The 26,166-nt window shown below is 35.2% G+C and overlaps 1 protein-coding gene across 10 annotated transcripts in view; it reads right to left on the reverse strand.

Annotated features, from left to right (window-relative positions):
• Positions 1–26,166, reverse strand: part of EPB41 (erythrocyte membrane protein band 4.1) — a 179,803-nt gene that overhangs the window by 104,586 nt on the left and 49,051 nt on the right. For all 10 annotated transcript variants that reach the window (XM_074217896.1, XM_074217901.1, XM_074217898.1 and 7 more), the window contains 2 exons: positions 15,187–15,664; positions 11,788–11,997 (listed from right to left, as the gene is read on the reverse strand). In XM_074217896.1, coding sequence (XP_074073997.1) covers positions 11,788–11,997; positions 15,187–15,657 — 681 coding nt within the window. In that variant the 5' untranslated portion in view covers positions 15,658–15,664. Of the gene's footprint in view, positions 1–11,787; positions 11,998–15,186; positions 15,665–26,166 lie in introns of those variants that run through there.

Raw genomic sequence — 26,166 nt, forward strand, 5'->3', positions numbered from 1 at the left:
GGGAAAACCAAAAAAATTACCCCTGGCACAGTGCCTCTTTACATAGCACCAACAGTAATGGTTTCACTCGGTCCTTTCTATTCTCCTTTAGTATAAACAAACCTTCAGATGGTCACATATCTAACCCAGGACACAGCTGGAAACCCAAGCTCCAGGCATGTGACTATGAATGCCTGTGCACAGCTGGCACAGTGACTTTAGAGTGGTGCCAGAATTAGAGTGCTGCTGTCTATAATGCAAAGGAGACTGTATCCCTGAGCAAGCTATGGGCTACTATCTGGGCAGTCAATGAATTAATTGGAAGCAGCTGTCTACAGTGACAGCTAATTGTGCTTGCTGAGATGCAGACTCCTCACTATCCATTATCTCAGGGAAAAAAATGATTCAAGGTGCTGTGGCAGAATTAGCAATTTCCTTCAGGAATAGGCCAAATTCAGCATAACATGTAGATATGACCTACTGGAACTAATCATCTGACTAATCAGTAATATCGGAAGCAATACTCGAGTATATGCTTTTTAAAGCCCGCTTGTAAAATAATACAGGATGGTTAACAATAAATCACCTTAAGTCTTTTGTTACATGGAATGGTTCTCTGGGAGGCGAGAGGACAAAGGATACAGAGGAAATTCAGGTAATATTAAAAAAAAGATCTCAATTTTAAAAAACAGTAATCTTAGAAAGATGTATTTTAAAATGTAAGGATTAAATTATCAAAGTTATTCATCTTAGTTAAAATCAAAGTGGTTTTATGTATTTTTCAAATATTTGAGTTTCTAACTGATCTCTGGGGCTAAGAATATAAATCTAGGCTCCGGAGGACTTTTCAAGTGACAGGTCCTACCCTAACAAGCAGCAAAGGCTTTGAATAAAGGACTGGCAATAGATTATGTAGATGTTGTCTGAGGACCAGCAAGTATAGATGTGGACTTTCCTTCAGTGCCTAGGACTTTCTCACCTTGGAACATTACTTCCTCATAAGGGACCCCTTCTCCTTGGTGAATTCCTCTCAAGGCTTCCATTCAAACAAGGGACCCAGGCTGGCCTTCCTTCATTTCTTTCTCCTGGTTCTGTTTCTGACACTATGGACTTGAACACCATGCTCCCCTTGAAAGAGGATCTTCCTCCACCCACATCATTACTCTTTTCCTGTTTCCTTAATGTACTGTCTTTCCCCACTAGAACGTAAGAATCCTGGGACTGTCATTTTGCCAATATTTGTATACCCATCACTTAGGATGGTGGCACAAAGAAGAAAAATAAGTGATTGTCCTCGGCCTGCTTGGCTGTCTGGTAACAAATTTTTATCTAGTACAATTAGATATTATACAACCACATTATAAAAGCTCAACAAATTATTTTGACTCTCTGGGCCTTAGTATCCTCAGTTATAAAATGAGATGGACAAGATGACCTTTACAGTTCCTTCTAGGCATAATCTTATGATCATGTGATCTACAAAGACAAGGGTAGGTTACAGCCTGCCCTGTGGAATGAGAGTACGCATGCTAACAGATCCTTGAAGTACTGAGACAAATAAAGTAATACATTTGGATGCTAATTTATTTTTGGCCTTAACAGAATTCAGTATTACAATTTTCTCCCATTAACTAATTATCACTTTGTTTCATGGATTATTGTAACAAAAATGTTAGCCAGTTTTCTAGTGATAAGATTCACTAGGTTACTTTATGTATGGTCTGGATGATTTTTCATGGTTTTCCAATTTGATAGGATTGGTCAGAGCTGGTACTCCCAATGAAAGAGCCAGTTAAACCCTAGGGTTACATCCACACCATGATTAAGAATCAAAGTAGGATGTTGGGGAAGGATTCACAGGTGACATGGAGGATAACAGGGTAACACAAGTAGAGCTGGAAGTGCCTTCTCACGTCATATAGTCCACTCCCTCATTTCTACAAAGGAGAAAAAGAAAACTAAAACTCACACAGAGGTTAAGTTACTTGCCCCAAAGTTATAAAGCCTAGGTCCCCTGACTCGGCATGTTTGCTATTCTGTATTCAGGTATCTACCTGAGATAGAGAGATCATCAAAGGAAGTCATTTCATTCTTGAGAATTTCAACCTTTGGAAGATCTACAACCAATACCTCCATGTCCTTTCCTCTTACTATCCTCTTAACTATCTGAGATCTGCCTTCCAATCTCAGTGTTCAACATAAGCCTCTCTCTCCCAAGTTATAGATGATCTCTTAATCACCAGATCTAATGCCCTCTGCAGTCTGTAATACTATTGGTCACTCTCTTCTTGTTTCTCTTTTCTCTGTAGACTGTTGTGACACCACTCTCCCCTGGTTCTTTTCTTACCTGGCTATATATCACACATGCTAACCACAGATATTCCCCAAAGTTGTTCTGGGTCCTTTATGTTATTTAGTTGGTGATTTCTTCAGCTCCCATGGTTTCAATTACCATCTCTATGTAGATGATTCTCAGATCTACCAATCTAGCCCTAACCTCTCTCTGAAACTCAACATATGCAAAACTGAATTCATTATCTTTGTCCCCTAAACCCTCCCTCTCCCTAATTCCCTGATTACTGTCAAAGGCACCAACATCTTCTATATTACCCTGGATGGCAATTCTGATGCAGGTCCTCATTATCTTCATGCCTGGACTACTGAAACAACCTGCACTTTAATCAATCCTTCAATCAGCTGTCAAAATGTATATCTGACCATATCATCCCAATTGCACCCAGCTCCATTCAATCAACACCTCTAGCTACCTACTATCTCCAATGTCAAATATATATGCCCTTCATTTACCTGGTCACTTCCTACATTCCCTGTCCTCATACACCTTACCTCCTCTACATACTCTTCAATCCAGTGACACTGAACTTACCTGCAGTTCCTCAAACATGACATTTCATCTTCCAACTCCAAGCAATTTTCATTCACTATTCCTCCATTTTTGAAACCCTTTCCCTTCTCACCTCTGCCTCCTGGCTTCCTTGAGTCACAGTTAAAGACTCATCTTCTCCAAGACGCCTTTCCCAGTCCACCTTAATCCTAGAGCCTTTCTTCAAAGACTCCCACAAATTTATCCCTGTATATATCTTGTTTATTCATTTGTTTGCTTGGTATCCCCCCTAATAGATCTTGAGCTCCTTTGAGAGTGGGGGCTGGTTTTATGTTTTGTTTTGTACCTCTTGCACTTAGCACAGTGGCATAGATACAGTTAAGTGCTATGCTTAATGCTAGCTGATATGCCTAGATCCCAGGCTGACATATTAGAAGAGTGAGTATTAAGTAGCTCTAGCTAGTCCTCCTACTCCCAAACAATGGAAAAAAGCATATTGCCCTTTAGTTTCATCTTCATGGTCACTAGATTGGCAGCAGCAGTTACAATTTCCAGAGAAGGGGAGAAGGTCACAGAGGGAAAAAATAAAATCAATTTTACAGCTTTTTAAATTGGATTTTCTAATTAAAATTGGGAAAGAGAAGATACACACACCCACACACAACCCAAATAAATAGAAGGTACTATTTTGTAATAATTTGTCAATATGTGTAAATTCACATTTGTGCAAAGGGTCTAGGTTTACACTAAAAAATAATTAACTATCAAAATTTTAGTATTATCCTATACAAGAAAAAAAATGAACCTTTAACAAAATAGACTTCCCACACATTCCTAATGAGAAGGCCAGAGCTGAGGAGAAATATTAATAGTCAGGAAAATCTTACAAAGGTAAATATGATCAAGCGATCATAAGAGAGACTATATAAAGTTAAACTTTTATATAAGGAGATAATAGATGTAGCCCTTAGAATTCTATCATCAGGGGTCATGGAGAGAGTCTAATTAGAAAGAAGATCTGGGATTGATTCTGTTACATTTGCATAAACTCAAAAGAATGGAAAGGATGGAGAAGAAGAATACTTGGAGAAGGAAAGAGAGAGGCAGAAAGGGTGAGAAATTTCTTATATCTTATATCTTCACAAAGAGGATTTTATACAGCAAGGGAAATGGATGCCACTTGAATCTCTTTTATCTGAATGACATGTCATAGGAGGGAAGAATACACATATATACACAAACAGATATAGAAATATGGTTTACTCAACAGGAATAGTAAAAGAAGGGGATTAAGGAAGAAAGGAAGAAAGGTATAAAGGAAAAAGGCGGAAATAAGAGAAAGAGTAGATTAAGGAAGCCATGAGTCAGAAGCAAAACAAAATATTGAAGAGGGTTTGGGCACTGTGCAAAGAGAAGGCAAGGTATAAGAGCATAGGATGGAGGGAAATAGATAGCAATCATAACTGTATATGTGAATGAGATGAACCCATCCATAAAATGGAAGAAGACAGCAAACTAGATTAGAAACCAGAATACAAAAATAATGCTGTTTGCAAGAAACATATTCAAACAGAAAGATACACCAAGAGTTTTAAATGGTTGAAACAGAACCCTTTTTGCTTCAGCTGAAATTTAAAAAGGCAGGATAACAATCATGATCTCAGACAAAGCAAAAACAAAAATTGACAGAAACTATACTTTGCTAAAAGGTAACATGGACAATGAATCAATACTAAACATTATGCACCAAATGGCACAAAATCAAAATTCTTAAAAGAAGTTAAATGAGTTACAGGGAGAAATACACAGTAAAAAATATGATATCAGAGATCCTTATTTTAACTCTCTAAGATAAATCTCTAAATAACAACAAAATAAAGAAGTTAAAGATGCGAATAGAATTTTAGAAAAATTAGAAATGAATAGACTTCTGGAAAATAATAAATAAGGGTAAAAAGGAGTCTATTAATCTCTTACCTTCGCAAAAATTGACCACATGTCAGGGAACAAAAATCTTACAAACAAATGCAGAAAAATTAAATGTATAACTAACCATAATGCACACAAAAACTTATATTCAAGAAAAGGAACTTAAAGCAAAGATTAAAAATTAATTGCAAACTAAGAAACTTAATCCTAAAGAATAGCTGCATCAAAAAACAAATCATAGAAATAATAATTTCATTAAATGTAGTAACAATGGGACAACATACAAATATTTGTGTGATTCATCCAAAGCATTCCCAGTACTTAAAGGAAAATTTTCATCTCTCATTGTTTTCCTCAATGAAAGAAAAATCAGATCAACAAATAGGACATGGAACTAAAACCTAGAAAAACAATAAATTTTAAGAACAATAACAATATTAAATACTAAAATAGAAATCAAGAAAATCAAAGAAGAAATGAAAGAAATTGAAAGTTAAAAAGAATACCCAATGAACTAATAAATAAAACCAGAAGCTGTTTTTTTGAAGAAAAAGAAAACTAAATTGATATGTCCTTAGCTAAATTGATGATTTTAAAAAAAGTAAACTAAATAACCTGTATCAAAACTGAAAAAAAGATGAATTCATGACCACTGAAGAAGAAATAAAAGCAATTATCAGAAGCCAATATTTTGTGAATGATAAGCCAATAAAACTGACAATCTAATTGAAATGGGCAAATAGTTGCAAATTATTTATAAATTATTCAAATAAACAGGAAATAGAATACTTAAATAACTATCTTAAAAAAAGAAACTTAGAGGTTATGAAAGAACTCAAAAAAGAAAAATAAATCTCAGAACCAGAAGGATTTACAAGCAAATTCAGATATTTAAAGAAAAATTAATTTCACCCCAATACAAAAAGTTTGAAAAAATGGTAATAGGTCTTTCCAAAATTTTTCAGTGACACAAATATAGTATACATACATAAATCTAAGAGGGTCAAAACAGAGAACTAAAACTATGAACCAACATCCTAAGCAATCATTGAAATGAAAATTTAAAATAAAATATAAGCAAGGAGATAATAACATGTTATATATCCCAAATATCTTATAATATGGACAGGATGGATTTATACTTAGGAATGCAGTGTTAGTATAGAAAAACTATTAATATAACTGACTACATAAATAATAAAAAACAAAAAATATCAACACATGCAGAAAAAGTTTTTGACCAAATACAACATCCATTCCTATTAAGCAGAGAAATTGAGAAATAAACTAGAAAGCAGAGAAATAAACACTGAGCTTTCCTTAAAATATGTAGTATTTACCTAAAAATAAGATCAAGCCTCATCTGTAATGGGGATAATCTGAAAGTTTTTCCAGTAATATCAAGGGTAAAGCAAGGATGTTGATTATTACCATTTACTAGTCAATGTAATTTACGCTAACAATTATATAGTACCCACGCTACTATTCCAGGAACTATGCTAAATACCTTGTAAATATTATTTCACTTGATCCACACAACAATTCTGAGAGGTGATCTTATTACCTACTCCTATTTGACAGATGAGAAAATTGAGGCAAATAGAGGCAAAATGACTTGCCAAGGGTCACACAGTAAATGTTTGATACTGATTTTGTACTACCTATTTGCCCCAATAATGTAACAGAAATGCTAGCAAAGTATAATAAAATAAGAAAAATAAATTCTAGGAATAAGTATAAGCAAAGAGTAAAATAAAACTATCACTTTTTGCAGATACTAGGATGATTTACTAAGATAGTCCTAGAAAGTCAGTTAATAAACCAAATGAAACAACTAAAATCTTCAGCAAAGTTGCAGGATATGGCATAAACTCATACACATTGTTTACCTGCCAGATCTGTGGATAAGAGAAGACTCTAGAACCAAACAAGAGACAGAGCAAGATAGTATTATGGAATGTAAAATGGATGATTTTTGATTGTATTAAATTGAAAAGGTTTTGGACAAGCAAAACCAATGCAGCCAAGATTAAAAGGAAAGCAAAGAAGAGGAGGGAGGGGAGAGGGGAGAGGGGAAGAGAGGGGGAGGAAGAAATGAGGAGGGGTGGGAATTTGCAGCCAAGTTTTTCTAATTAAGGTCTCATTTCTCAAATATATGGAGAATTGAGTCAAATTTATGACTATAAGCCATTCCCCAGTGATAAATGATAAAAGCTTATTAAGGCAGTTTTGAAGTAAAGAAATCAAATCTATAAATAGGTATGAATAAAAAATGTTCTAAATCACTACTCATTAGAGAAATGCAAATTAAAAAAACTTTAAGTGCCATCTGACACCTATCAGATTGGCTAATATAACAGAAAAGAAAAATGACAAATGTTGAAAAGGATGTCCATCAAATAGAGAAGTGCTGAACGAAGTTGTGGTATATGACTGCAATGGAATACTGTTGTGCTATATGAAATTATGGATAGGATGTTTTCAGAAAAACCTGGAACAACTTACATGAAATAATGTAGAATGAAGTGACCAGACCCAGGAGAATGTTGTACACAGTAACAGTAATACTGTACAATGATCTACTGTGAATGACTTAACTATTCTCAGCAATATAATGATCTAAGACAATTTTGAATTTATGTTGAAAAATACTATCCACTGCCAGAGAAAGAACTGATGGAAGTCTGATTGGAAGTTGAAGCATACTTTTGGGGTTTTTGTTTCCTTTATTTTTTCTTGGGTGATTTTTTGGAGGGGGATAGAGGTTGTGTTTCCTTTTACATGACTAATATGGAAATATGTTTTGCATGATTACACATGTATAGCCTATACCTAGTTGCTAACCTTCTAAAGAAGAAAGGAGAGAGAAAGAGGGAAAGGATTTAAAATATGAAATTTTTAAAAATTGATTTAACATATAATTACATGCAATTAGAAAAAATTGAAAATTCATTTGTAATATTTACAATATTACATATCCACATATATGTACATATATATAATATGTATACACATATTTATTATGACCAATTTTCTGTGATCAGGTAATGACAGTAGCAATATCTACATCACTACAGACACAAATTTATTTCATAAGCCAGACTGGTGCATAGGATGGATTGACATGACATTACTATAATGACCTATGGTTAGACTAACACTAACCTAGACTAACACTAACATTTAAAATGTTTCTTCTAAGTAGAACAATGAAAGGTTTTTGCTACTTGTTTGCATAATTTTTGATAATCCACTATATATCTATATCTATATATAAATAGTTCACCTTTTTCAGAATATTTTCAAGTCTCCTACAAAATCTAATGCTCAGTAGTTTACTTTGAATAAATCCATTCATTCTGTGAGTTATAAATTGACTTAACTCCCAGATTTCTCTGCTCCATCTTTTCTGTTATGTGCCTCCTATCATTTGATTCTGTCTATACTTTGATTCTGATTCTTCAAGATTATACAAAGTTTTGCTTTACTCTACCTACATACCGAGATTTCTATTGTCCAAAAGCAGACATGGAATCTGCAATGTCTCTTCCATAGATATCAATGAAGGAAATATGCCTTGATTATGCAATGAGCAGAGTATTGATGGATATCTTTTTTAGCATGTTGTAGGTCAAGGAATCTTAACTTCATCATAGATCCATTTGACAAGTGAAGCCTATGGTGCCTCAATATAATGATGTTGTTGCTTTTTAATTCATAATTGAATATATGTTATATTTTACTTAAAGAAGTTGATGAAAATAAAGACACAATTTTTTGCCCTAGATAATCTAAGGTATTTAAAAAAAACCATATGGCTTTTTTTTTTGCAATGAGCTTTTGCAATGATATGAAAGGGGAGAAGGCAAGGGGGAATGAGGGAATCTTCACTCTCATCAGAAATGGCACAGAGAGGAAACAATACACATTCAATAGGGTATAGACATCTGGAGTAAAAAGGAGAGAAGGGGGACAAGGGGAAGGGAGGGATTTGGGTATTAGAGGAGAAGGTAGATCATAGGAAATAATAGTCAGATATAAGACATTTTCTTTTTTACTTTTTGCAAAGTGCTGGGATTGGGTGGCCTGTCTGGGACCAGGGCTGGATGGCTGCTGGGTCTCTGGAGTAGTTGTGGGTTTGGGGCCTCTTGGCCCCAGGACCAGTGCTCTGTTTGCCATGCCACTCAGCTACCCTACAGCACATTTTAGAAGAGGGACAGAGTGAAAGGAGAGAGAAAATATAATATATAGTAGTGGGGAGGAATTGATGGAGGGAATTACAATAAGCAACAGCATCCGTGGAAAAATATAGAAATAACTTCTGTGATAGACTTATGATAGAAAATGTGATCCACCCGAGACAGAGATGATGGTATCAGAACACAGACTGAAATACATTTTTTTCCTCTTTCTTTTATTTTATTTCTCATGATGTTCTATATTTTTGTGGGGGAAGGCGTATTATGTTTACTCTTAAACAAGAATATTTTAGTAATGTATAAATAAAGTCATATAAACAAAGAAAAAATTTTTGTCCTAGCAAAGTTCAGGGGTCCTTGTAATGTCTTCAGAGACCCTTAAGAGGAAAGAGTCCTTGGGATAGGAGTCAAAAGCTAATTTTTGCCCCATCTAAGACTCAATTTTCTCATCTGTAAAGTGAATGAATTGAATTAAATGACCCCCCCCAAAGTCCTTTCTAACTTTTAACAATCAATGATCTTATATGACACATAACTAGGCTTCTAGGTGGAACAGTGGATAAGGCATGGGACTACACTTAACCTTTGGTTGCCTCATTTTCTTCAACTGTAAAATAGACAGTACTGGCACATAATAGGCACTTAATAAATGCATATTACTTTCCTTTCTCCTGCCACAAAGCCTTATTAAACACTAATTGCATAAACTGTGCTGGGATCTCAGGTTTCAAAAATAACAACAATGGTCTCAAGCCCTCAGAATCAATGTAATGCAGGTGATCTGCTATGCATTATCTTCTATAATCAGATTAGCTGGGGTAGGAAGGAGGGGATCACTCCCCGCCCCAAGATCCAAAGTCTGAGGCTAAAAGAGAAAGAGAGCCTGGCCCTGGGTCATCCACTGGAGAACCTAGGAAGGTCTTTCTGAGCCCAAGTACCATAATCTGGGTACCTGGCTCTCCAACCTGAACTGGAAGAAGGTTATGGGCTGTGGGGTCAGAGAATAGCCTAAGTTCAGCATGGCAGAGAGGAAGAGAGGTAGAGCAGACAAAGGGCAGAAAAGGAGAGAGAAAGAGACAGAGAGAGAGAAACATAGTAAGACAGAGAGATAGAGACAGACAGAGACACAAACACGGTGGGGGGGAGACAGAGAGACAGAAATGGAGAAGGGGAGACAGAAGTAAGAGGAGTGTAGAGAGCAAAATACAGAGAAAGAGGAAAAGGAATAAAGAGAGAACCAGACGAAGGTGGGGAGGGACAGAGAGGAAAAGGGGGGGAGAAGGAAGAGAGAGAGAGAGAGAAAAAAAAACAGACTGGGAAAGATTAGAGCTAGCATGAAAGGATACCAAATTTAAAAGTAAGAAGGGACCTTAAAAACCACCTCATCAGGGGCAGCTAGGTGGCATAGTGGATAGAGCACCGGCCCTGGAGTCAGGAGTACCTGAGTTCAAATCCAGCCTGAGGCACTTAATAATTGCCTAGCTGTGTGACCTTGGGCAAGCCACTTAACCCCACTGCCTTGCAAAAAAAAACCTAAAAAAAATCACCTCATCTACCTCCTCCATTTTACAGATATAAAAACTAAGACTCAAAGAGTTTCGTTTCCTTTAAATGTCCTGAATATGTACCACATAAGTATTAAGGGATAGAGGCAGAATTTAAACTCAGGTCTTACACCCCATATTAGGGATTCTTCCAATATGTCCAATAACTCTTTGAAGTCAAAAAGACTTCATAAAATAACAGATCAGGTAAGGATATAATAGAACTATTCCCTTGTAACTTGTTGCAAATAATTGCATATACCTAAAGAAAATCAAGTTCAAATAATCCGAGTCAGTTAAAACCTAATTAAGTACTCAAATAAAGATGAGGCAACTCATCACATCAGAAAGTCTCCATGTTAGATGAAAACATATTCAGTAGCTACAATACTAGTCCAATATCTTTACTATCAAATGAATAGCAATGCTTGAAAATCTTGGATTCTGAGGAAAACAGAACCTATAGGTATCAGGAAACAAAGAAAAAAGAGACTTTTTCCATGAAATAAGTATTGAAAAGTGCTTTCATATCATGACTAACTTCCACAAACCATCAGCTGAGAATTCCATTCATCAGAAAAGACTCAGCTAGGAATGTCTACCATATCATTTAAGTTAGTGGTTATTCAAAGAAGTAATTGAATGGCAAACTGTACAAAAACAGATGGCAAAAACACAATATGTAAAAAGGAGGTAAAGAAAGATTTTAATTCAACCATAATTAGACATTGCAAGCAGCCACACTGCAGGACTTGGGAGCCAAAAGAGCTGAATTGGAATCCTGGTTCTACCACTGAGGTGACTTCACTTCATTTCTGCTGAGTATAGAATTGACCTTATCAATAAAATGAGAGGAGTAGACTAAACACTCTCCAAATTGGTTTTAAGTTTTCAAATTGGTAACACATGATTCTCTGAAAAGAGAACTAATCTGTGGATATTTCTATTTCCTTGCACATGGGCTCTGATGCTTCATAGGGAGGGGTTCCAATCTATTACCAAAAGGGACAAGTAAGGGAAATTTTGAAAACAAGTTGAATCCAACTTGAAAAGATGTTTGCTCTTGATAATACTGTTCAGTCTCCTTGCCACCTACACCTATACATAAAACCAAAGACACAGGGAAAGTGATCTAGAAAGAAAAAATGTTTGGTGATACTCAATAGACAGGATCGTATCTCTGGGTGGAAGCTGTTCACTTAACCTGCAAGACCACAGGATTTCTGATTGCTATAATAAGAACTGATTGCTATAAAAAAAAACTTAAGAGAAAGAAAAGACATGTACCCACCTCCACATCACATTCATAAACTGTATCATCCAGCAAGGTCACCTTGCAGTGCATGTTTTTGTGTCTTCTGGCAGCTTTCTGGGAAGAACCAAGTTCTTTCTCAGTTTTTGGTTCCACACTTTCTTTTTTCACTTCTACGTTGGAGCCCTCTTCAAGCTCTTCTCCTTTAGTTTCAAACTCTAGATCTTCTCCGTGTTCTTCCTGAGCAGGCTTTAGAACACAACATAACCAAGTCAAAATCATTCATAAAATATGTTGTACTATTAATAAGAATAAATACTATGAAGAAAGAAGGACAGAAGACTACAAGAAGTTCCATTCAGACTAAAACAATCTATCCATCAGCAATTATGAAGCAAGCACTGGCTCTGGGCTAGGCATTAAAAAAACAAAGATAAGAGGGAAGTAGCCCAAGCCTTGGAGGGGCTCATTTTCTAATGGGGGAGATAACACATATCTATATGATGTATATAAAATGCATATAATGTTTCTGTAAAAGATACCAGGTTCTAGAAACAATTATTCCAAGTGCCATTGACAGAGGGTCATATTCTATTAAAGAATTCCATGACAGCTTGCCATAGAACTCAGGGTTCACAAGATACAGCACTTCACTAAGACTGTTTCTAGCCTGGATTCACCATCCATCATCAAGAGGAGAAATTATAGTGGGGGAGGCACTTTCCCCACCCCAACCAATATTTATTCTGGTCCAAAAGTCACAAAGGGGGAGAGAAAACAAAGAACCCCTGAAGTGGGAGCATCCCTACAATCACAGATCCTGATTCCAGCCCAGCTTTGAAGCTGTCATTCCAGGAAGCAACTGCAGAGGAGACACAGCCTGGCAGCTGCCCCTGAAGGTGCTGCTGACACAGGTGGGGAAGACTCAGGAAAGAAAATTTTTGCAATTGAGGTCCTTGGTACGTCAAATGGTTTAATATCAGAAACTGATATGAAGGAATGAAGTGCCCAAAAAGTACCAGGCAGGGTGCTAAATACTTTGTAATTATTATCTCATCTGATTATCACAACCCTGGGAGATAGGTGCTATTATTATTTCTATTTTACAGGTGAGGAAATTGAGGCAACAGAGGTGAAGTAACTGGTCTAGGCTTATATAGTTAGGAAGTACTGGAGGCAGGATTTGAACTCAGGTCTTCCATACTGCAGACCCAGCAAGAGATGCCTCTCATGAGTCTACCAGTGTAAATCACAATATCGTGTCTCATCTGCTTAGCTAATGTACCCTACAAGTCACAGGACTTTTCCATCTGATTTGCAGTTGACACTTTCTATGTGTGATGTCTCCCCCATTATAAAAGGAGTTCCTGGAGAACAGGGGCTGTTGGACTTTTCTGTTTGTCTTAGGTCAATGCTAGTACACACTAAGTGTCATTATACAATAAATGTTTAATAACTGTTGACTCACTCATTCTTCCAGGCATGTGTTCTCTCTCCTCAAATTTCCCTGGAGCTCTTTGGTCTCTCCTTGCCCATTTCTCCTCACCGTTTACTTCCTTATTCTTATACAATCATATCCCAAGTACCTAATACAATGATCTATACACAGGAAGCACTTGACCAGGGGCTTACTCTAAATTAATCCCATCTCTCAAGCTGTCAGCTCTTCTCTCTCCTTTAACACATTGCTCTACCTCCAGTTATCTACCATCTTTCCATATTAGTGGTTAACCTGATTTCAGCATTAGGAATTAAAGAATTCTTATGTGATTTAGCATGTTCTAAATTTTTCAAGTCACTAAATCTCATAAAACACAGACAACAACTGTTTTATGGCATAAATCAACATCTATAGAGTTGTCAAAACTACTTATCTATGTATTGGCAATCAAACTAGTTCTTTCCTTCCCACTAAGTATGATACCTGAAATCAAGTGGCAAAAAAGAACATAATTTCAACTAAAATATAAGTCTCCTAGGAAAACCAATAAGCCATTTCCAAGTTTTTCAATATGAGTTTACATACTGCCAAAATAACATTTTAGGGGCCCTGTATTTGAGCATAATATATGGTGGAGAATTTTCTACTAAACCATTGTTTTCTTTTGACAGAACAGAAACTGAAAATGAGGAAAACTGGATTTTAGTTGCCCCTTTCTTAGCAATTCCCTCTAACATAACTTTATAGATTATGATACATTTTCTTGATAACTCCCCCCAAAATAAAACATTTTAAAATATACTTTATATGTAGTTTGTATTAATCATTATTGTTCATGTTGTGTCCCCTCAAAAGAATGTAAGTTTATTGGGGGGAGAGTCTATTTCCTTAGTCTCTGTAGCTACATGGAAAGCCCTTAATAAAATGCCTGGTGAAGGAAATATTCATTGGTTGGGGGTGAGAGGCACGAAGGATAGAGAAATAGTCAAAAATTAAGGTGATTCAAAAGCAAAATATATAAATCTACTGAGCATAATAAACAGAAGAATGCAGGTTCTCAAAATGACATAACATTCTCACAACCTAAAGACAGAATTTCTCAGAAAGTAACTTCCAATTTATGCACAAAGAATTACAAGATGTAGAACAAGAACAAAAGAAATCAAGACCTAAAAAAATCAAGTGCAAAAATCTTAACTATCCACATTTTATTGAGCAAAAATATATTTGCTGTTTTTGAGGGTCCAAAACTGTTATTAAAATAAGAGCAGGAAATAATTACACAAGGGGAGGTAAAAATGCAATACTGGTTTATATTTATAATGGAGAGAAAGAATAAGAAATAAAAGCATCTCACCTCTTTTTAGGAAGACATGAAACTATTCTAATCTCTTTAAATAGACTTTCCTAAAAGGACTATGTTTGCTGGTCATCATTCCATTTCCATACTCTTCAAATAATATAAATTCCATACCATCCCACTTTTTTCCTCTCACTTCAAGACCTAAGGTTGACCTCATTAGCTCTGAAGAAGCTTTTTATAACAATAGGTAAAATGCTTAATAAAAACTTGGGAAAAATATCAAATTATACTGTACTTAACTTCTATAAAATAAAGTTTCTAATACTTTAGAATATTCAATTGAAAGTCAGGGTTATCTGAATAAAAATGCTAGATATAGAATTGGGAAAAAGTAAATTTGAGTCAGACTATCTCAATGGTTATGAACAAGTCTCTCTACTTCTCTGTGCCTCGGTATACTAAACTGTAAGAAGAGACTATTTCTAAAATGTAAGACCTGCTCTACCTTGGGCTTATTCTACTTCTTGTGAGGATCCAAACAAGCTAATGAAGGTAAAGAGCTTTGAAAATTTAAACACTATGAAAATGTCAGCTATGACTAGTAAATTAAGAAGTAAGACAAACAAGATGCTTCCAGATAATGAAAATCAAATATATTTGTTATCCTCATTCTCCCTATTTCTCCATTTCTTACCTGTGTTTCTGCACTGCTCAAAGAATGAAGATCCAAAGATGGGTCTGTTTTAAGTTCTGGTTCAGGGGCAGCAATGGGGGCCTTTAAAAGGATTTCTTCATCAAGACCAGCTCCAAACTCTGTTTCTCTCTGAACTCCCTCTCTTTTATCCTTAGCTAATTCTATTTCTTTGCCTTCATCTTCAGAGACTTGAGACTTAGGCCTCTTGAGAAAAGAGGAGAACAGCCGGGACAGGCCTCGGCTTTCTGATGTTCTTTCTTTGTTCTTACTCGAGTCCTCATGTGGGGGGGTATCACTAGTGGAAACCTTCTGCTTCTGTTCAGAATGATTAATCCCCTCAGCTGCCTTCTGAGATGACTCCTCCAGCTGAGCCTCTTGTGTTCCCGTTCTGGTGGCTCCTTCACCTTCTTCCTTCTGCTGTTGGTGTTGTGGATTCTCGGCCTCAGCCACTAAGCCCTTCTCTGTTGTCATGATGTAGCTTTAATAGAAAGTGGAAAAAAAAGGGCATATTTAACAAAAAACTTTTAAGTAAAATAAGCTACTGTTGTTTCATTGTTACTGTTACAACTGATAGTCAAACTTCAAATAAAACCTAAGCATTCAAGCCCCATTCATAAATTTCTAGGCATTTATTGTTCATGTTATATACCTATTATCATCAGCAAGACATAGTATTTAAATATAAGATTTTGCTTTAAGTCATATAAATATCTTCTCATGGCAGTATCTCGTATAAACTAAACTAGTATGCTTCAAGCTGATAAAGGCACAGAGAGGGAAAGAGTCACTTAAAACTGGATTCAGTTCATAAAGCATTAGATTTGAAAAAGACCCTAATATCAAGTTCAAGTCTCTCAGAAACTGAGTCCCTGAGAGACCGGCGGCATGCACAAAGCCAAAAAGTAGTAAATGCAAGAGATAAGAATAGTTCCCAGGTCAAAGAAGTAGCACACAGTTCTATTAGTTCCTACTTCTTCAATTATCACTTTTGTGAAAATTTCTTAGAATGAATAGAACACCACAACAGCAAGAGAACCTACAGACTACATTATCTTTTAATACCAGCTTTGAGCAGAATGATGCAAATACAACTTTTGCAAAGGTTTAATTTCAGTTTCTGTGTAAAAATACTAAACTCTAGCCCCCTTCAGAAAGTATCTAATTTTAAATCTTTTATCATGTAAAACTGTCTCATTCCAAAAATTTTATTTTTAGGATCTGATTTGCATATTGAGATAAGGATAAAATATGGTGGATAAATACTGATACCCTTTTAGGAGGGATCATTTTTAGACTTCACACATAGCAAACTTGATTTTAAGATTACTCAGGCATCAGTCATAATTCATAGCAAGTATAGTAGGAAAGCAGAGGAGGGAGTACAGAAAGAATTAAAAGAAAAGAAAAAAGATAAGTAGTTAAGAGGGGAGGAAAGGAAAACACGACAGTTTCTAGAAGCAGACTGTCTTTTTTAGATTATCTGTTAGTGACCTTACCATTCCATTTACTCAATTCCTTCTTTTAAAAAAAATCCAAGCATGAAAATTAATAAAATTATCTAGGATGGCACAATTTGTATCTTTGTATTTATAAAAATTATCAAAATTCCTCTCTGTTGGGATGACTGATTGATTACTCAACCACTAGGTAGCATGACAGAACACTAGATGGAGAGGTTTCAGAATCAGTTCATATACTGCCTCTGACATTTAAATTGGGACCCTGGAAAATCACTTAACTTCTCAGTTCTTCAGATAATTGCTTAAGACAGGGGTTCTTAACTTGATTTTTCTTACACCAAGTCCCTCCCACTCTAATCTACTCTAACGAAGTCACCAAAGCAGCTTTCCCAATCTGACTTCTTTCAGCCTTTCCAGTCTTGCCACACTTTAGTCTCCTGCATGTACTTATTCATTCTATGATGTGTTATTTTATATATACATATATTTGTATATATATAAAATGTACATATATAAATAATTTGTTTTCCAATTATATACAGTAGTAGTTTCTACCAATCTTTTTTTAGCAAGGCTTTGAATTTTACACTCCCTCTCACACTCCTTTTTCTCCCCTCCCCCCCACAGAAGGCAATCTGATAGTGTTTAAATTTGTTTCCATGATATGCATAAATCAAAATTGAATGTATTGAGAGAAAAAAACATATATCCTTAAGGAAGAAAGAAAATTTTAGAAATAGCAAAATTATGTAAAACATAAGATGACTTTTTTCAAAAAAATTTTAGGCATAATCTTTGTTCTTCGTTTAAATTCTGCAGTTTTTTCTTTGGATACAGATAGTATCACCTAAAATTGTTGCTGATTATTACACTGATAGAATGAGCAAGTCCATCAAGGTTGATTATCACCCCATGTTGTTAGGGTGTACAATATTCTTCTAGTTCTGCTCATCTATGATGTGTTCCTTACACTTACACAAATACCCCAACTTGAGTTTCCACTAGTTATCTCCCACATCTGGGATGTTCTATCTCCTCATTGCTGCCTCCAAGTTTTCTTTTTTGTTGGAGGAGGCCTTTCTTAATATTATCTTTCTCCTCCCACTGTGACTAACACTACCCAGTGGTTTCCCTCTAAGACTACTTTCCTTTTCTATTATTTGCATCTTGTATATACAAAATTATTTCTCCCTCATCAGAATGTGAGTTCCTTGGGGGGAAGGAACCATGTTTTCACCTTTGTATTTCCAGTACTTAAAACAGTTCTGTAATACATTAAGTCCTTAATAAATGCAGGTTGAGTGAGTGATTAGGAATTACTTATATAGATGAAATCACAAAATCATTCCAAAAAAAGACCTTCAATGTCACTAAACATCATTACATGGGCAGTAGATTTGTCCACATATATGTTTATGAGGACCACTAAGTTTAATGTAAAGCTCACTAGCCAATGACTGTTCTTTAATCCAAATTACCTAATATCTGGCATGTTGTTCATATTCTCAGTAAATGTTAGCATAGCAGAAAGGATAATCACAAGAATCTGGATCTAGTGCTAGCTGTTTCTATATGCTCGTGAACAGGTTACTATTCTACACTCTCAGTCTCAATTTTGCTTCGATACAGAGTTGGAGTACATAATTTCAGTGTTTCTCCCACACCTGAAACACTATCAGTCTTATCAATAAAAATAGAATATTTAACAGCCCCCACAACTTTTGCCTGCTAATCACTTCCTAGAGAAGGCAAAAGAAATAACTATGTTGTTAAATTCCTGATTAAAGTTGATACATCATGAGTAGGCAAAGGGCATAATCTAGATAGTTTTACTCCATCTTCCTAAAAACAATGTTGTCCAGAATATTTGTGACAACTAATAATTTTGATATAGTGTCATTTTATGATAGCAACGTCATGATAGTATCCTTCTCTTAGCCCTAGGTACACTCAGAGTATCTGATCTTTCCCAGATAAAACTGGTTTAAGATGGTTTCTCCATCTTTTGCTAATTCCTGGCCAGGTGAGTACCTGATTCTGTATTACACACATAGGTGAGTCACTGTGTTTCTGTTGTGTTTTTTTAAAGAATAAATATCATTTAAAAATGTGCAAAGATTGTAGAACTTAAAGAACACAGTTCAATAATGGTTGAATATATTGCAGCAGTTGTTGATATGGGGAAGTCAAGAATTTCAAAGATTATTCAAGCCCACAGTGAAACAGGATCAGTATGGTAGATATAAGAAGTAATCAACTACTGATGTTAAAACAGCCCATCTAACTGCTGAAAAAGCAAGCAAAGGGAAATGGCGGCTAGATGAGTTGTTATTGATTTATCACCAGTGTTACATAGGCATCTTGAAGTTAGTGCAACAGCAAGAAAATCACTTAAAGAAACAGCTATTAATAGTTGTTGTGAAGATAACACAAAAATTAGAGATCAAACAACCAACAACAAGCATTTACTAAATACTTAGTCTATTCCAGAGCTGGAGATTAGGAACAGGTCATTTTTACTTCTGAAATTCATTTTCAAAGCTATTCCAAAACTACTGTCTGAAGAAGTGTAAGGAAGCTTATAAGAGCTAAATATGTCTTCTTTAGACTATAAAACATGTAACCAAAGAAGGTTTTGAATCTTATTTTCAATGCAACTAAAAGACTTGTCCCTTTTTTTAAAAACAATTCTTTTATTTATTTATGGCAATGGGGTTAAGTGACTTGCCCAAGGTCACACAGCTAGGTAATTATTAAGTGCCTGAGATCAGATTTGAACTCAGATCCTCCTGACTCCAGGACAGGTGCCCTCAAGACTTGTCCCTTTGGAAAAAATGATAAACTTATAAATAGGCTGACAGGCTAGGAATTGTTTCAGAATTATAGAAATTCTGAAAAAGACATTTACAAATGGAATAGCAAACTTGCAACATGCTGCAAAGTCACAAAGACTTAAAAATATATATCTTAAAAATGGAGATAACCATTTTCAATGCTGTGCAAAGTCTGATTTAAATCCCACGAAAAACATATGAACATCAAGGTAGATTCTGGAAAAGATTGTTTGTCAAAGGCATATGGATTGCCCAATGTGGACAAAGGTTGGTTTTGTGTAAGTCAAAATTTTGTAAATACAATGTCAAATCATGAAAACAAGTGCCCCAAAGGAGGACTATTACATATTAGAGGCTTTTATAAAGATATAAGAAGTTGTAAGACTACTTGTATAATTCGATAGATTTAATTATTTTACTTTTAATTTGCCTACAACTGTTAGCAAAGCATAAATTACAGTATTACAAGACCTGAGTTCCAAGCATAATTTTGAACCTGACCTAGTTGTATGACCCAACAATTCAATTTATAACTCAAGACCCTGGTTTTTTCATCTGCAAAACAGGTATAAACATTTTCATAGAGTAGTTGAGGGTAAAATACTTTGTAAACTTTAAGAGTCTATAGAAACCTGACCCAATCGTGAGATGGCTCAAAATCTTGGAAAAACCACAAAATATTCTGGAAATGGAACACATAAAAAAATCTGACTTTAAAAATACAATTTCCTTTTTCCTTTCTAAACAAAATTTGACAAAGGGATATTCCAGGTAATTGTTTAATACCAGGTATCAAAACCTCAAATCTTAACCTAGTCTGACCACAAATAACCAAAGCTATCCCAGTACAGATAATAGTTATCCAGGAATAATCCTGGTGAAGTCTAACAAATCACAGAAACTTTAAAAAATCAACAAACAGAAAACCCTTTCTCACTTTCAGGAAGTTTTTTATTTCTCATCAGAGCAAAACCTACATGTACAGTAAGTCGATCTATTCAGTTTATAAAGACTTTTCTGATCTAAAAACAAAAAAAAATTTCTAAGTATAATGTAGAAAATACTTTCACATCACTAGAAAAGGTTGTTAACAAGTTTGAAGCAAAATGTGTTTTACTTTTTTCTACTGCTGATATACTCACTTGTAATACAGTCATAACCTATACATTATCACATGCTGGGAAATGACCATACCATATTAAAAAGGCAGTCGTCATAGAAAGACTTTTCCCAGTCATCCAAGCACATATAACAACAGCATTTTATAAAAATAACTTCAAAAATTAAAAATAAGGAAAATGAATGGAATAAATTAACCGGATCAAATGTATATCCAATTAACTCTGGAGTTGGTTTTATAAAAAATAACCCTATCTCCAATCACAGATCTTAGACAATAAAACTTAACTTCAAGGGGAATTTAGAGGTCAACTAAGTGCAAATTCTCCTCTTTACTGATGAAGAAACATAACTAGAAAGTTTTACTGATTTGATAAAGATCACATATATTTACAGGTAATAATAACAGAACTAAAATCTAGCTCCTTTCCAAACTCATTGTTCTTTCTGCTATGTAAAACTGACACCATTCATTCACAATGACTTATCATGACAAGCCTGTCTTAAAAGAATCTGTCATTTCCGAAGTTGAAACCAAGGCCCTAGTATTCCAAATTGACAAGAAAAATTATCTATAGGAAAAGAAAACCTTCTGGAACTAAATCTAAAAAGTACCAAACTATAAATGCGATTTCACCTAACAGCATCTATACTAGGTATATACACCAAAGAGGTCAAGGACTAAAAGAACAATGCTATTACAGATTTATAGTAGCATTTTGGTGGTAGTAATAAATGTAAACAAAGTATTCTTCAACTGAAGAAAGACTGAACAAATTATGTCATATTATTATGACTGAAAATTATTGTGTTTTAAGGAATGACAACTATGAAGAAATCAGAGAACCATGGAAGAACAATAAGAACTGACACAGAAAAAAATAGAATCAGGAGAATTTTTTTTAGGAAAACAAAAATAATATAATGGGGAAAAAACTATTAAAGATTTCAGAATAGGGGCAGCTAGGTGGTGCAGTGAATAGATCATAGGCCATGGAGTCAGGAGGACCTAAGTTCAAATCTAACCTCAGATACTTACTAATTGCCTAGCTGTGTGACATCACTTAACCCCATTTCCTTGCAAAAAAAAAAAAAGGACTTCAGAATTCTGATTAATGCAATGATCAAGTCATCACTTGAGAAGATTCTGCCCAATGCACAATGATTAAGTGCTCCCTGTTATCAGATAATGTACTAAGCATTGGGGATAACAAAAAACCTAAAAGATCTTGCTCTCAAGGAACTCACAATCTAATAAGAGAAACATCATGCAAATAACTGCATACAAACAAGATATATACAAGGCAAAATGAAGATAATAAATGAAGAAATAACCTAGCATTAAGGGGGAGGAGCAGGAAAGGCTGCTTCTGGAAGGCAGAATTTTCTCTGAGACTTTAAGGAAGTCAGGGAAGCCAAGGGATGAAGGAAGGAGAGAGATTCCAAACACAGAGGAGAGTGAGTAAAAAAGGTTCAGAGTAGGGAAACTGGAATGTCTTGCTTGAAGAACAGCAAGGAAGTCAGTCACTGGAACAGGGTATGTAGAAGGAAGTATAAAAAAAGGGGGGGGACCAAAAATATGAAGGGGTCAGATTAAGAAAGACTTTAAATGGTTAAACAGAAGATTTTAATACTTAATCCTAAAGATACTAGGGAGCAAGTAAAATTGATTAAGGAGATAACATAGTCAGACCTGATCTTTTAATAAGATCACTTTGACATCAGAGTAGAGGTTGAATGTGGCAGGGAAAGACTTGGGTGAGAGAGACATACATGTTACTGCAATAGTACAAGCATACCTCTGGTGAAAGCTGATAAGACTAGAGGTACAGAATATGACATATATAAAATAAACATGACACTGATGTGTTGATCTGCTTTATTTAACGATGCTACAAGGAAAAATGGAGTTGAGGGAATGAGTTAGTGAGAAATGACAGATTTTTTAAAACGCAAAGCACAGAAACAAAAATATACAAGGGAACACAAACAGGACATGTTACTTATTTGTTAAAGTTAATACATACTTTTGAAAACAACCTATATGCATCAGAAGTTCACAGTTTAATACACAAATCATTTTTATCCTCTCTATAGTGGAATGTTTGTGATTATGATATTAAGTTCGTGATAAAAAAATCAGAGAGTAAAAACAGGTTAAATTCTCTACAAATAAACCTTTGCTATATAAATAACAGTATGTCATAGCTTTTTTTTTCCTGGATGCACAATCTATAAAGATATCAATGTCATATTTTTGAAGGTTTTTTCATTTCAGTTCTTCATTCCTCAAAGATGAACCTGCTTATTAAATGAATTCATGTTTCAACTCATTTCTGACTCTCTAAACCCTAGAATTATATCCTATGTAGTAATAAACATACACCTGCTTCTTAAAAGGAGAGTTTGGTGACATCAGTCAAATAAGTTTTATAAAGCCAAGGGTTGATCAGGGTAGGATATTTTATTTCTTTCATCTCCCTCCAGCACTTCAGATAGTAGGATGCTCAATGCTTACTATTTTTTTAGTATATGTAGTTTCCCAAATGTATTACTGGCACCACTAATGATATTCCTCCCAAAATTTGTAAATCCTGGAACTGCTGTACTTATTTACTTTCGACTATCCTCAAATTATCATAGCTTATTGAATATTCATTGATTCAATAGATAATTTACTGAGCAACTAATCTATGCTAGCATCTGTGAAGGATACAAATAGAAAACAATCACTCCTTTCAAGCCAATATATTAGTAAAAATATTTTTACACAAATAATTATGATTAAAGGCAGTAAGAGATACATCACATTGATGATTATGAAGGAATTTGACCTTGTAATCAAAAAGATTTGGGCTCAAAATGCATCTTTGACACTTAGATGTATAATACTGAGTGAGTCAAAATGTCTCCGGGCTCCAGTTTCTTCTTTGGAAAAAATGGGGAAAATAATTTCTCAAGCACCTACTTCACAGAGTTGTTTTTAGGATCAAATGATTTAATAAACATAAATTGCTTTATTAATATTAAAATGCTATACAAATGTTAGACAGGTTGGGAAAATGTGATCAAAGAAATGGTAAAAGAGGAGGTAGGACTGCCAAAAGAGGAAATAGAGTAACAAAAAATCTGAGAGGTAAGAGGGTCTATGGAGAATATATAGTCCAACCTTTTTATTTTTATAGATGAAGAAACTCAAAACTTATAGAATTCAATCTTAACCAAGATCCAGCAGACAGTTAACAGTTGAGCCCCCTTTCTGAAACACATTTTATTATACTATTATGATAACTCCCCAAGGAGGACATTTTTGTTTGAAGAAATGGTAGATGGGGTGGGAAGCTTGGAAAGTGGGGGGGGGGGGAGAGGGATCCTATATGGGAGTAGGAGAAAGAAAACACTGGAATATAATCCCCCTTGCCACATGCAAGAGGCACTCTTTTTTTTTCTTTTAAGGTTTTTGCAAGGCAAATGGGGTTAAGTGGCTTGCCCAAGGCCACACAGCTAGGTGATTATTAAGTGTCTGAGACCAGATTTGAACCCAGGTACTCCTGACTCCAAGGCCGGTACTTTATCCACTGCGCCACCTAGTCGTCCCAAAAGGCACTCTTTTCAAAGTGAAGGATGATATATAACTAAGTTCTCAAACTAAAGAAATCTTAAATAATCAAAGAGTGACCATTACTCATTTTTTCTATTCTTCTGATTAGTTCCAACCTCCTATATACATTCCTTCAAATTCCATCAATGGCAGCACTAAAAAAACAAGTATTCTACACATCAGTTCCCATATTTAGGGTTTGAAAATGGAAATGGTCAGTCAGTAAACATGAATTAGGACCTACTATGTGTTAATACGATGTTAAGTACTGGGAATACAAACAGAAGGCAGGCACTCCTACCAGTAGCTCTGGGCAGAACCCAAAGAATCCCAGCTGACCGCAGTGGAGCCAGGCAAGTGCCTGGTAGATTGAAGCAGCATTACTTTTAAGTATAATGTACAAATGTGATCATACTCTTTTCTGGTCAAATATATAAACTGTCATCCCATGGGGCAGAATTGGAGGCAATGAGCAGAAATGACGGAGCTGTGCCTTGAGATAACAATCTTGTGATCACCAACATAGAAACAGAAGAAAGCTCAGCTGATAGATGAAGAGCCTGACCTGGTCCTTCTGGAGCTCTATTTCAGACCTATCCTAGCATGAATGCAGGGTGGGCACAGAGCCAGGGTGTTTGAATCATGGAATCACTGATACTATACCAGAAGGTACAGTGGAAAGAGAGCAGGTTCTCAAGTCAGAGGACTTGGTTTCAAAACTGACTCTGCAGCTTATTACCTGGGTGACCTTGGGTCTTAGTTTCCTAATCTGTAAAATTAAAGGTGCCACATTAAATGGTTTTTGAAGTTCCTTTCAGCTCTACATCTATTATCCTAAGATCCTATTCATGTTACCTTGAGCAAATCACTTGTGTCTTTGGGCATTAGGATAAGATGAGTCCTAAGGTACCTTCTAGTTCTAAATCTTTGCACCTATGATTCCATATAGACAACAATGACTGGATGGCAACCTGTTAGGGGAAACTACTGAGAAGGAATTGTATTAAATGAGAAAATGTATTAGACGGATGACATCAGAGTTTCCATCCACATTCTATGAGTTTATGAGAAAAAGTAAGGGAAGAAAGACAAAAAAGGGAATACAGGATATGTGGGTTAAAAAGGTTAGATTTATGTTTGAAAGAAATAACTTCCATGTGGCACCTTAAGGTTTGCAAAACATCTTACAAATATTATCTCATTTGAACCCCATCTAATAGATGGAGAAACTGGGGTACCCAGAAGTCAAACAGCTAATAAATGCCTTAAGACTGCCTAACTCTATCCATCATAATTAGATGGCTAGCAGCCACCGCAAAAAACAAGAAGAAAGAATTATGGGGGGAAAGGCCATCATACACTTCTACCTTAAAAAGTAGATTTTTCTAATAGAAACACATCAAGACAATTCCCAAAAAATCAACTTTCCATAACTATAATAGAGGTCAGACTATTAGCACTTCTATTAAAGCAACCCACTAGCTTTTTTTTTACTTTATTCCAAATAAATATATAACAGTGAGATTCTTCATATATACAACAAATCTTTTTGGATACTATAATTTCCTAAAAGGCTATACTTTTTTCTGACTAAGTGTATGATATATTTGCCATATTGATATAGGTTTGGAATACATCATTTATAACACAAATATGCTATAATGACACCAAAGCTTGAATCAACATCATACAGGATGACAACTTTAAACACTAACTCTTATTTTACTCCTTCTAAAAGATACATCCCTAGTAGAAAGAAAACTCCTCAAATACTAATCAACAGGGACTTATAAGCACTTACTATGAGCCAGGCACTAAGCTAAGCATTGGAAAAGCAAAGAAAGGTCCAAAGAGTCCTGCCTTAAAAAAGCAACTATTCTAGGTGGGGCAATGACAGTCAATAAGTAAGTCCCTACAAGACATATACAGTATAAATAGAAGGTCATCTGGAAGAGAAATGTGCTAG

The sequence above is a fragment of the Macrotis lagotis genome, chromosome 1, assembly GCF_037893015.1.
Source record: "Macrotis lagotis isolate mMagLag1 chromosome 1, bilby.v1.9.chrom.fasta, whole genome shotgun sequence".
Classification (NCBI taxonomy): Eukaryota; Metazoa; Chordata; class Mammalia; order Peramelemorphia; family Peramelidae; genus Macrotis; species Macrotis lagotis.